This window comes from Elgaria multicarinata, chromosome 7, assembly GCF_023053635.1.
Source record: "Elgaria multicarinata webbii isolate HBS135686 ecotype San Diego chromosome 7, rElgMul1.1.pri, whole genome shotgun sequence".
NCBI lineage: Eukaryota > Metazoa > Chordata > Lepidosauria > Squamata > Anguidae > Elgaria > Elgaria multicarinata.
Genome location: NC_086177.1, coordinates 21,270,572 through 21,283,371, shown reverse-complemented (window position 1 = coordinate 21,283,371; position 12,800 = coordinate 21,270,572). Strand labels below are relative to the sequence as shown.

The 12,800-nt window shown below is 41.1% G+C and overlaps 1 protein-coding gene across 1 annotated transcript in view; it reads left to right on the top strand.

The window, feature by feature from the left end:
* The window catches only part of CDH10 (cadherin 10), a 152,599-nt gene that overhangs the window by 47,355 nt on the left and 92,444 nt on the right, over positions 1-12,800 (top strand). Inside the window, exon 2 of the mRNA XM_063130256.1 lies at positions 10,196-10,577. Coding sequence (XP_062986326.1) covers positions 10,347-10,577 — 231 coding nt within the window. The 5' untranslated portion in view covers positions 10,196-10,346. The remainder of the gene's footprint in view (positions 1-10,195; positions 10,578-12,800) is intronic.

Genomic DNA, 12,800 nt, shown 5'->3' with positions numbered 1-12,800 from the left:
AAAAATGTAAAGTCCTCAAGGTGGATGGGTAAAAGGCGAAAAGCAGACTTGATGTCACATTTTCCCATCAATGTGCCTTTGCCACAACGCCGTACCAAACGTATAGCGCTGTCAAAGGAAGTATAATGCACAGAACACAACTCATCTGGTATTGCATCATTAACTGACTCTCCAATTGGATGAGAGAGGTTGTGGATTAGTCTAAACTCACCAGGCTCCTTCTTGGGGACAATTCCCAATGGAGAAACCCTCAACATAGGTAATGGGAGGTCTGGGAAGGGCCCCAAAATGCATCCTGCCCTGACCTCCTTGTTAATTTTCTCCAAAACCACATCCTCCATTCCAATAACGGATGACTGATTCCTGGAGAAAAAGGGGAGTTTGACCCCCTGGCATGGGTTCCTAAAACCGCTTGTAAAACCATTAACCAAAAACTGAGCATGTTCGCTAGAGTAACCTCGAAGCAATCTAACTAGGGCTTTCACCCGCACTGGGCTGGGCCCCTTTAAAAGCAGCTCCTGAGTTATTGCCTTTCTTACCCTGAAAGGTATCCCTGTTTGCTTTGGCTCCACGCAAACGCGGGCAGGATGAATAAGAATGTGGCGCTCCACAGAGGGAGCACTCGTGCCTGTACCTACACTGAGATCTAGCGCAGCTGCCCTTTGAGCTGAACTCCCAACAAAAAGCCGGGGTTGAACAGGCTGCCCGACAGAGCCCCGCCCGAGGGCGGAGCCTGCCGGCCTAGAAAGGATGTGCCCACTGTCAGCTCTCTCCCCAGTTATAGGCTTTGCAGGTGTCATGAATTGGAGCCATAATTCTGGCTCTTTCACATCCCACTTCAACTCGGGTGTGTATACGGCTTTAAGACGGAAGGCTTCATCATACGCAAGCCAGGCTGGGCCCAGGTACTCAGAATAACATCTGTAGATAATGTCCTAGTATTTAATAAGCACGGTAACCTTATCAGGATGCTTTTGTAAGGCTACGCCCATAAATATAATGTAACCTGCCAACCAATTGGCCCAGGTTCTTTCAACTTTCCGTTTTTTAATTGCCTCCTGATCCCTGTCCTTCTCCTTTTCCTTATCCGATTTCTCCTCTTCCCTACACAACAAGGAAAATATGTTTACATATTCACCTTTCCATATTTTCTCTTTAGTTGCGGGTAATAAGTGGTATCCTACGGGCGTGGATATGGCCCCATAGGGTACAGGGGAGCCCTTGGCAGAGGCATAAGGATCAGACACCACCACAGATGTTTGCAAAGGCTCGATTTGGGTAGTCTGGACTGATACGACACTCTGACTAGGTTTATCTAAAGTTCCCAAGTCAATTTGTGTTCCTTTACTGACAGAAGTTGGCTCCATAGCCGTAGAACTGCTGTCCCCTGACCACACTTGAGTGCAAGTGTCAAGCACTGACTTGGTAATATTTGTGGGCTCACCCTCCTCTTCGTGATCAATAGGCTGTGAAAATGGCCACATTTGGACCATGTGCCATGGCGGCAGACCCCATGGGCCAAATGTAGGCCATGAATGAGGTGTAGGTGCAGAAGGACCAGCGAACTCACTGTGTGGCGTGTTATGGGTTACAGGTGCGGTTGTCATTGCATTGTTGGTTCCCGAAGCGTTAGAGTCCTCATATTCCTCTCTGGTTGTGCCTTGCGTTGGATCATCGAGGTGAGTCTGTTGTGCATCTGCATCTAGGCTTGGAGAATGAGACTGTGTTGTGAATGAAGCATTAGGTTGCTTGCTAGACAACCTGGCTTTCTTGGCTACCAACTGCTGCTTGAGATTAGCATTATCTTGTTCAAGGGCTGCAATGCGCCTTAATACCTGACGTAGGTCAGGCTCTTCCTCATCCGAGGAAAGCATAGGTTGTGTTGGGGGCCGCTTAGCCACTGAAGGTAATGCTTTACCTTTGCCTTTACTATCCCCTCTACCCTTTTTGGGAGGCATAGTAGAGAGTAATAAAATAAGCTGCTAATTAATGACCCAAAACGCTATAATGTTCACAAAAATTAAAACCATTCAAAGTATAAAACGACAGTATAAAACCATCATATAAAATACAATATAAACCTTTGAATTTAAATATGTATATGTATATAAATATGTATTTTCTCACAAAATATAGCTTGCATATGTACAAAAGCACCATCTAAAATTATGCACAGATGGATATTTGATCATGTTTGAACTGCTGAGATCTGTGTCACAACATTTGGAAAAGTGTGAATCTGATAGATAGCATTAGTCCAAGATCAGGTAATTTAGTATAGGAATTTGCAAAGATCAAATCCTCAAGCATCCCAGGAAATAACACAATTCAGCAGTTTTGGAAATACAAATAAGAGGCTGGTGTAAGTATTTACTGTAGCTGGATGAATATTCAGCTATATCAAGGTGCTTACTCTTCTGCTCTGTTTATTTGGAAGATGATTGTTTTCAGTGTGGGATGCTTGATGAAACTTGTCCGTTGGCACCTGTCTGTCTGTACAAGAGAGCTTAGTTGTACTGCCACCATCTAATTAGCAGTAATGTTATTCTCCATGGTTTATGCTTGGGCTGTAACACAACTTTGAGACGCTTGTGTACAGCCATCAGTGAGCACATTATTAAATTACACAGTCTCCTAAGCATGCACTGTTTCTCAGTGCCCCAGTTCTTCATGCCTTGGTGAACCAATTCTGTTCTCTGAAGCTGCAAGGCTTCAGCCTGTACACTTTTGATCAGCTGATGGCGGTTTTTTGCATACTTGCCAAGTTTTTGTGCTGCTTCCATTTCTCCAATAAGCTCAGTAGCTAGCAGACAGGCTGAGAGTGCTGAAAAGCCAGGGCCTGGAGACTTAGATTTTTACTGCCCTGGAGGGAGAAATTGCCGTTTTATAGACCTTCAGTGTCATTCAGTGGAATTCACACTTCAGGAAAGAAAATTACCTGGAGGACATGAGAAATGTTAAGCGTGTGCACGCAGTGTTAATCTCGAGACTGTTGACAACATACTAGTGTTTTGTATTCTCCCAGTCCTACGACATCAGCCATTAAAAAAGAAAAGAAAAGATAATCTTGCCAAGTTGAATGAATATCAAATATTGCTATTTCAGCCACCTTTTTATTTCAAAGGGACAATGTTATAAGACAGCTACTTATAATAAAATTAATAATAAATACTTCTTATAATAAAATTACTTTTATACTTCTCATGCTGGGCAACTTTTTCACAACTACCTGTCATATTGGAAGCATACATTGTGAGACCATTTTCATTCTCTGACATACAGAAGAATTGTACAATTAGCTATTGTCTTGACTAACTTAACTTCAGTTAACCCTTTTAGAGCTCCATTTAGAGCACTGTCCCCTAGGCAGTGTCTGGTGGGACTCAGGATTGTTCAGTTTCCTGACTCTGAGTTTGTAGACTGGGAGCCAGGAAACTGTGCCCTCTCCCTGTCCCTGTTGTAGCCAGTGTGGAAAGAACCACAGTGGTTGTCTTTCCATGCTCACAAATGGAGTGCACAAATGGAGAAAATGAGACATTCTCAATGGGCAGTAAGTGGAGGAGAGAATGAGGTATTCCCAGCTTCCTTACCTCTCCCTCCTTGGAGCCTCCACTTAATGGGTGAAATTGACTGTCTAGCTAAAATATGGAGCAGGAAGTGTGGATTCAAAAGTGTACAGGTAGCCTGGGTGCATCCTATAGGATTGCATCCTTAATCTACTTAAGAATTAATTTGCATGGCCTCCGTGGATACCAGAAGTCAATTTGGGTGCAGTCTGCAAATATCTGCTGGAAGGTTAAATTTGACTTAGCATTATTTCTCCCCAGCAAATCATTTGTTGAGATTTCAGGGCTTGTCTATTAAAATATACTGCTGTAGAGAGACGATAATGTCTGCACATATTTTCAGGCCCTGTGTTGTCAAGGTTTTCTTTGCAATTAAAAGTATTATAAACGTATTGAAGAAAGTCAGTTAAGGATCTCAGGATACTGAAAAGTGCCATGGCCTTATTATTTATTTATTTATTTATTACATTTTTATACCGCCCAATAGCCGAAGCTCTCTGGGCGGTTCACTCTGGGCCTTTACAAAAGTAGTTGAGAAGTTACATGAAGCCCTCCCCCCTTGAATATGTTTATTGGTTCAGTTCATTGCTATTTACAAAGGATTCCAAAATGGGTGAAGAGATGGGGCATGTTAACCGTTTTCAGTGTATTCCTCCCACAAGCATTTCATAAAGTGTATGGGCATAATGCAACTGACATTGAGCACTCTTGAGGGTTTGCCTGTTACGTAGCTTGTACTGTACAATAATTGTGCCATTTCTTAAGCAAATGTTAGTAGCAATAAATGTAGTCTTGGTGTCTGCATAAAGAGACAAAAAGCTCCATAATGATCCTTGTATTCTGTGTCTGTCTCTTACAAATAAGCACATAAGAGGTCACAGATGGAAAATTTATGGCTGTGTGAGCTGCATGCTAGTTCATATGTGATTCACAGTGCAGCTGCTTTTTTCAATCTTGACATATGGGACTGAGGGAATGATGAGGCACTCATGTGTAGTGGTATCCCATTGTAGTGTATTCCTGACTTTGGATTTAAGATGGTGGGCCACTGAGTATATCCTAACGAGGTATAGGTGTACACTGAAGACAGAAAACTAAAATGGGTGAGTGGTGCATTGAATTGCCAACAACATTTCACTAGGTATGAGTGAATCAACAAATCACAAGCTTTCTTTTTCACAAGCTTGTCAAAGTTCTCTGAATTACACCTTGAAGCTTGTTCTAGTTTGTTTCCGTATCAGATTGTGATTTTTTTAAATATGAATTCATGTGTACTTTTGTGCATAATTTCCCAAATGTACACTCAATTGTGCAAATATCAAAAAATACATTCATTCTTTTCCCATTGGTGAAAGTGTGTTTGTGCCCCCTTTTTTTAACGGTACATTTTTAATCCACAATTTTCAACTATACAAATGCTGCTGAACTTGTTTTTTGGTCCACATATCACATCCCAAGTTGGAAATGTCTAGGCTTTGATCTTAATTGCATTTCTGACCACATTTGGGTCTGGGAAGTGTGAATTGGGTAAATTCCGGTAAAAACTGAACTAATTATCCAACATTCCTACATTTCATAAAAAAAAACTTTTGAACTGGATTTTAGGGTTTATCAGCAGGTAAAAAGTCTGATACATTTTGTTAAATTTAGCAGGATTTCTCAGGGGGTTTCATACATGCTTAGGCTGCCATTGGATCTTATCTAAAAACAGATTTGAAATAAATTTGGAGGTTCAAAATAAAATCTGAGAAATTTTTCAGGAAACCAGAAGAGTTTTAATAAGACAAATGAAATTTCTCGGGTCAGTAGATGGGATGTCCATGCACCACTGAAGATGCATGTGTGTTCATGTGAGTGAGAATGTGTGTGTGTGTGTGTGTGAGAGAGAGAGAGAGAGAGAGAGAAAGAGAGAGAGAGAGAGAGAGAAAGAGAGAGAACCACTCTGAAATATGAAAATGTTAGGGATATTCTCACAGGGGAGAATATCACCCAACCTTGCTGTGGATTTAAAATTATGAGCATGTCAAATTAACTATGGCCATAGCTAGACCTAAGGTTTATCCCTGGATCGTCCAGGGGTCAAACCTGTTCATCTAGGTGACACACAGGGGATCCAGTGCTCAGGCAGGGGCGAACCATGGATGATCCCAGGATAAACCTTAGGTCTAGCTGTGGCCTATATATTCACCAGATACTGCAGCAGTTTGATCAGTATCTAGGGAATATATCCAGAAGTTTGTATAAACATCCTTAGTATTTTAAATAATGCTTACTTAAAGAAAATGTGCAGTCTAACGCAACAAAGAACTAAGCTGTTTCTCACTTTATGGTGTCTTGTATACTTCCAAACTTTTCGAAAGCAAAGATGTCCCGTTGTTGCTTATAAAAACATTGCTGCACTTGATTATCAGGGGTTTTTCATGCTATTTCTTAAAGCTAGTTGATTGTCAGAGCCTTTGCACTTAAGATAGCAAACTGAATTCAAACAGGAGTCTCAAAAGGGGTTAGTATTCGGGAGGGAGAGAGAGAAAAGTGCACCTACTATAGCAATCCATTAAGCAGCCTTGCCTGCCAAGTCCATGTACATTAGCTAGTAATTTCAACAAATTCCACCCAAGCTTTCATTCCTCTGACCTAATTTAACAAGAAGGAAATTCAATAACAACTGCTAACATCGAAGAATTATTTCCCAAGAGAAATTTAACAACACTTCAACATCAAATGTGAATGTGCGAAGAGTGGAATATACATGCCTATGAAGCTGGGAGACAGGAAACTGACCTGTGTAAAGAGTATCTCTTATACAGATAGGTTAGGCATTGTTCTGTTTGCTTAAGCACATAATAGCTATAGAGGCCATGGATAGTATTTATTGCTGCATATTAAACTTTGATATACTCCAAGATGGGCTAAGCTTAAATACGTGTGATCAACAGAATCTGATGCCTTCTGCAATGTACATATTAAAATGTATATATTTGTTAAATCACCCATTATGGAAATACTTCTCAGCAACAGAATCTTTGGGTTGTATCCAAAGATTCATCCCAATGTTGGCTTGCACCCAATGTTAGTCCTGCTTAGAGTAGATTCATTAAAATGAATGGGACTTAAGTTACATTAGTTTTATGCATGTTGATGGGAATCTTCAAATAATTAGCTGACACTGTTGACTCTCTGTTGGAAAAAGCACGGGAGAGGGTGGCTAGAAGCAGCTCTTCCTCCACCCCTAAAAAGTGTTTGCCATTGCCATTAGAGACCATCTCTTTGGTAGAGCATCAGTGCACACAGTGTTCATATATCCTGGATAGCTTGTTGCCATTTTCCCACAATGATGAACTACACATGCAAGTCTGTTTCCATGTACAAATTATCCTTGCTGTATCAGGGCTTATATATTTAATTAGGTGCAATTTGACATCATGGCAAAAAAGAAATACAGAAATCCCTATAGTGGTTTGGTGCCGTTCATAACCCCCCCTTTTTTTTGCGGCAGAAATACTTCAAATACAATATGATTTACTGATTTGTCTGAAACTAAGGAAAATGTCTTTCCCCACGTGAAAATTTCTCAACAATTCCCCTACAGAGGAAAGATTGTGCGTGCTTATACATTCTGGCAGGCCCATTCTCTTCTCCAGGATTATTTGGGGGACCAGAAGTAGATCATTTGGTAAAAAGCTTCTGAACAGTGTCATTAATTAGCCTGAAATAAAATCATCTGTGGCAACGAGCTACAGGTATTGTATGAAGTATCCACTATCAGGTAAGCTCCTTGACAAGAGCTGGTTATATAAAGATTGGTTGCCAAGACAATGGGTTAAATTTAATTGGTAATACATAAAGGGATACAAATCCCAAGATCCTATAGAGTTAGGCTTATTATAGCTTTTATTCAAGTGTGGTAAGGGCTGAGTATATATGTTATCACTGCTATTGGGGCTTTTTTTTTTTACATTTACATGGATACATAAGAACTGCATCAAGTAACTGTGATCAGCAAAACAAAACAAATCATAATTGACATGGTAGCTTGGATCTCAGTCTATGTCATTCAAGCTGCTATACTCATTCTATATTGTCTACAGAAATCTGCTGTGATAGAAGATGACTCGGTCATAAAATCACATATTCCTCAAGGTGGTGAATTATTTGCAATTCACTGTTAAGCTTAATGACTCATTGTTACATTTCCTCCCCCCTGTTGTTTTGGCATGAATATCCTTGTAACTTTTAGGTGACATAGCTAGTTGAGTGTTTAATCAGCAAATTAATACTTCAAAATGTGTTCTCAGTAATCCTTGTATACTTGTACACTGAGTTAGATGGGGCGCTGAGGCCGAGAGACGGGTTCGCCTAGGGCCATCTAATGAAACAGTAAGCAGAGGAAAGAATCTTGTCATTCTAAGAACACCTCTGGGTCAACTTTTGAAGGAAGGGTTGGGTATGTGATAAATTTGGTGGTAGAGCAAATAATACCATAGCTCAGTGGTAGAGCAAATCATAGAATCATAGAATAGCAGAGTTGGAAGGGACCTACAAGGCCATCGAGTCCAACCCCCTGCTCAATGCAGGAATCCGCCCTAAAGCATCCCTGACAGATGGTTGTCCAACTGCCTTAATAATAATAATAATAATAATAATAATAATAATAATAATAATAATTTATATCTCACCTGCTCCTCCCTCTGGATTGTGGCAGGGAACAACATTAAATACAATATAATACATAAAACTAGTTAAAAGGGCATATAAAACCAATACAATATTAAAACAACAATCACAACATCTTAAAATTCTCAGGTTTAAAATTCATCTGGGTAGGCCTGCTGGAAGAGACTAGTATTTATGGCTGTCTTAAACTCAGAGAGAGTATTAAGCCAATGAATCTCCTCCGGCAGGCCAGTCCACAGTCTGGGGGCAGCAGAAGAAAAGGTCCTCTGGGTAACAGTTGTCAGCTTAGTTGTGGCGGACTGGAGTAAACCCTTCCCAGAGGACCTGAGTGTGCGGGACGGATTGTACAGGAGAAAGTGATCCTGCAGGTAGCCTGGACCCAAACCATGTCGGTCTTTAAAGGTAATAACCAACACTTTAAACTTCGCCTGAAAACTAATTGGCAGCCAGTGAAGTGATTTTAAAGTTGGTGTAATATGGTCACCCCTAGGTGTACTTGTGACCAACCTGGCTGCCATATTTTGAACTAGTTGAAGTTTCTGTACTAATGTACAGCACATTGCAGAAGTCAAGACTTGAGGTTACTACAATCTTTAGGTGTTCCAAGTCTAGGAAGGGGCGCAGCTGGTGTATCAGCCAAAGCTGATAGTAGGCACTCCTGGCTGTCACATCTATATGGGCTGTCGTTTGAAGCGATGGATCCAAGAGCACCCCCAAGCTGTGAACACAGTCTTCCAGGGGGAGTGTAACCCCATCCAGAACTGGTTGACACACCAGTTAGGGCCCTTGACAATAAGCACCTCCATCTTGCCTGGATTCAGCTTCAGTTTGATTTTCCTCATCCAGCATGTGGAAGTTCCCACTTCAGTTCCCAAGGTGTCCAGGTAAATGTTCTCAGGTAATAGGGCAAAGAAAGGCTTCTGCTGAGGCCTTTGAGACCTGCTGCCAGGCACAACAGAGAACATTGGGTTAGATGGATCAAAGGTATGACCCTATGTAATGCCGTATCATATGTTCAGTGCAGATCCACATCCAGTCTGTGAATGTGGTTCTCAGTGAAACAAGGACATCTACATGTGGAAGCCAGTTTTCGTATGTGGATCTTCCTTTCTGGACTGGGACAACTGTCTCTGCAGTATAGTGGCAGTGCATTAAATGGGAAGGGCTATTTGTGTTGTTGCCCCAAACAACCTGGGTTTCATCCTACCACAGCCACAAATGCAGATCAAATCCCTCCCCCATTTCATTGGTTCTTCCACTCACGGCTGACGTTGCTTGCTACGTCAGTTTCTGCTGGAACTTCTCATCTTAGGAACTTTCTGTATAAGAAAGTTTGCTTCTTGTCATGTTGTATTTCTTCTGATGCATATGATGGCCTCTTTTGCCATTTAAAGCACCCTGGGGAACTAGCATTTTACCATTTCGGTGGTTTCTAAAACCGCCTTTGTGTTAGCCTTTAAGTGCCTCTCGGTTACAAGATTAATAAAATACCGGGTTACTTGTAAGTCAAATCAGGTGGAAAACATTTCAAGTAAAGACTGTGGTATTTAATATGTAAGTACCAATGGTACAAATCCCGTAGTTTACATGATGAACGTTCTTAAAGACCTTAAATTCAGAAGTTAAAGGTATGGGTAGTTGGATGGGGTGAGGTGGGGTAGGCAGGGAATGCACGTTTATCTGCACAATTCATTTTTCCTGGGCATTTCATCTTACACTAAGCTGCTGAATGTATTTTGCAAGACTCAGATTAGGTGACGGTTTCTCGATAACCTTTATAGTTGCCACATCAGCTGTTTGTTTGATGCTGGGGGTGGGGGAATAACCAATTTGCTGTAAGATTTTTCTGCTATGCTGCCAAGAATGATGTGTAACCTAATGCAGACACAAGGAATATTTTCAGTTTACAATTGCATATTTGTAACTGGTTTTTTTCCCCTTCTATTTGTTTTAAGAATTTGGATATGCACAGACTAAAGATGAGCTGTTCTAAATTGCTTGGCTGCATGTGCCACTGAAGAAGGACCAAGAGTTCCATCTAAGGCAGAGTGTGATATTGATCGTGTATCCAAAGGCCCTTGGGAAGACAATTGGCCGTGGAGAACTATGATAATACAGCAAGTCTTGCTGCTGGTGCTGCTCTGGCTGGGCCTGCTACACCCCTGCTTGACAGCAATGGTATTTACCAGGACTACAGACCATCAGCCCAAAACTTTTGTGGCACGTGTAACAGGGAACGATGGAAAAGCTCTGCATCGCCAGAAACGAGGCTGGATGTGGAACCAGTTCTTCTTGTTGGAGGAATATACTGGGACAGATTACCAATATGTTGGCAAGGTAGGTCTTAATGTATCGCTTTTCCTATTATTCCCATGCATTGCAGTGTTTTAATGGCAGGGAATTGTCTTTGAGGACAACATTCCCAAATGAATGCCAACATTTTGTTGGTTCTCTTAAAAGAGAAAAACCCAAAACTTTGAGAACAGAACAAGCAAAAGAAATCGTAAAGTGATTGATGCATTTCCTAGTTCATTGCTGACAGTATTACATTTCCTTTTGTATACGAGTTCAGATTCACAGGGTTCATTCAAGACGCTATTTTATAAAATGTCTGAACTTTTTGGTGCTTGCATGTTTTGTACCTACTCCTTTGGAACACAAAACATCTTCCTTCTTCCAGCATTGGCTCTGAGGAGAAAGTGACCCTCACTATCAAAGCTGATGGGAAAAGAATTTTAGCATGAAATGACAAAGGCATTAGTAATTTCATGAATGAAAGAGTTTTATGCTCTGTCAAAATATAGATCAGGAAGGACAAAGCCTTGCTCAAGCAATTTCACCTGGGTTGACTCTCTGGAATCCTGAACCTAAGCGTGTTTACACAGAAGTAAATCTGACTGAATTCAGTGGAATTTATGTTCACGTATAGAATTCTTAGGATTCTATCCTTACTCTATTATTTATATATGACAAAATGTGGCTGCACCAGGTAACTATTTCAGTGAGTCACCACTCCAGTAGAAAAAAAGGTGTATGTCCTAGAAGATTATTAAATCTAACAGAAATGCAAAAACTCAGTTTGATTGTTGACTCCATCCCTACCATATATCACGGCATGATGACACCATGATGTACAGTAGGGAATACCTGGGATGGTGGCCTTTGGAAGTTTATCAGAAGTTTCTCAGGCCTGGTTCAGACAACATGCTAAGCCATGCTGCTTAACCACAAAATGGTTAGCAGAATGCATTGACCTTAATGTATTCCATTAACGATTTTGTGGTTAAGCAACATAGTTTAGTGTGTTGTCTAAACCAGGCCAACGTCAGAAGGACATAAATGGTAGTTGCACCTTTCGCTGAAATGAACAGCCCAAAGGAATATATACAGGGTTCTGTAAGGTAAGATTGTGTGTTGCACATAAACCAAATATGCACCAACCCCACAATCCTTTGTAACATGTTTGGGGTTCTTTGTCAGGCATGAAGGGGTTCCTCAGCAACAAATGAGTCAATAGGGAAAGGATTTCCTGAAAGCAGAAAATCATTGCACTACAAGGAGAAAAGGATACAGACAGGCCTCTAGGTTATATTAGTTGCAGTCCTTCAGTGTTTCTCCTTCCCTAATAGAATGCCACATCTAGGGATGTGTGTGAATCAGAAAAAATCACATCTATTGAGGTTCTCTGAATTCCAACTTGAAGCTAGTTCTGACTCGTGTTCTCTTATCAGATCACGAGCTTTGTTGTTGTTTTTCTCACACATTTCCCCAAATGTTTGCATGAATTGTGCACATTTTTGAAATGCACTAATTTTCCCAATTGTGTTTTGTATGCATTTTTCAAATGTACACATTTGAATGTGCATTTTTAAGTGTACACATTTTAACACATTTTGTTTTGTTCCACAAATCACATTGCAAACTTTGAAATGTATGGAACAACTACAGATTGTGCTTGGGTCCAGGAGGTGCAATCTGGGTAAATTCTGGTAAAAAAAAATGAACTGAAATGTACTTCTCACATATCCCTAATACTATCACAATGCATGCTTGGAAGCACACAGAGACATCCTCTTTTCACACTTATGGTGCATGTTAGAGTGATCATTTGTGAGTTGATCCATGAGCTGCAGGTATGAATCTCACTGTAGGGAAGTTGCAAGTGGAGGAGGAAGCATAAAATAAAGACTCACAGACACCAGAGCTTGGGTTCAACTAGGGCCTCTTTATTTAAACCATTAGGTAGATTCATCCCTCCCTGGATCTGCATGTGAAAGTGCGGGAGTTAATGTCCCGGCATTATGGGTGAGCCACTCTCCAAAGCAAGGAGTCGGGAAAGCTGGCTCATTACCTATGTGACACTTTGTAAGTGTGGGGAGACCGCCCTATGACACCCCCTCCCACTGCCATAACGACAGTGAGTAGGTGAAGATAGAAGGGTCTCCAAAGGCATACCATATCCTGACACAGGAGCCGCATAGCCCGTGAGGAGCAGGTCCTCCGGCTATGCCAATCACCAAAAGATGCCAGAATGCTCACCGTCCCTTTTCGAATATAGCC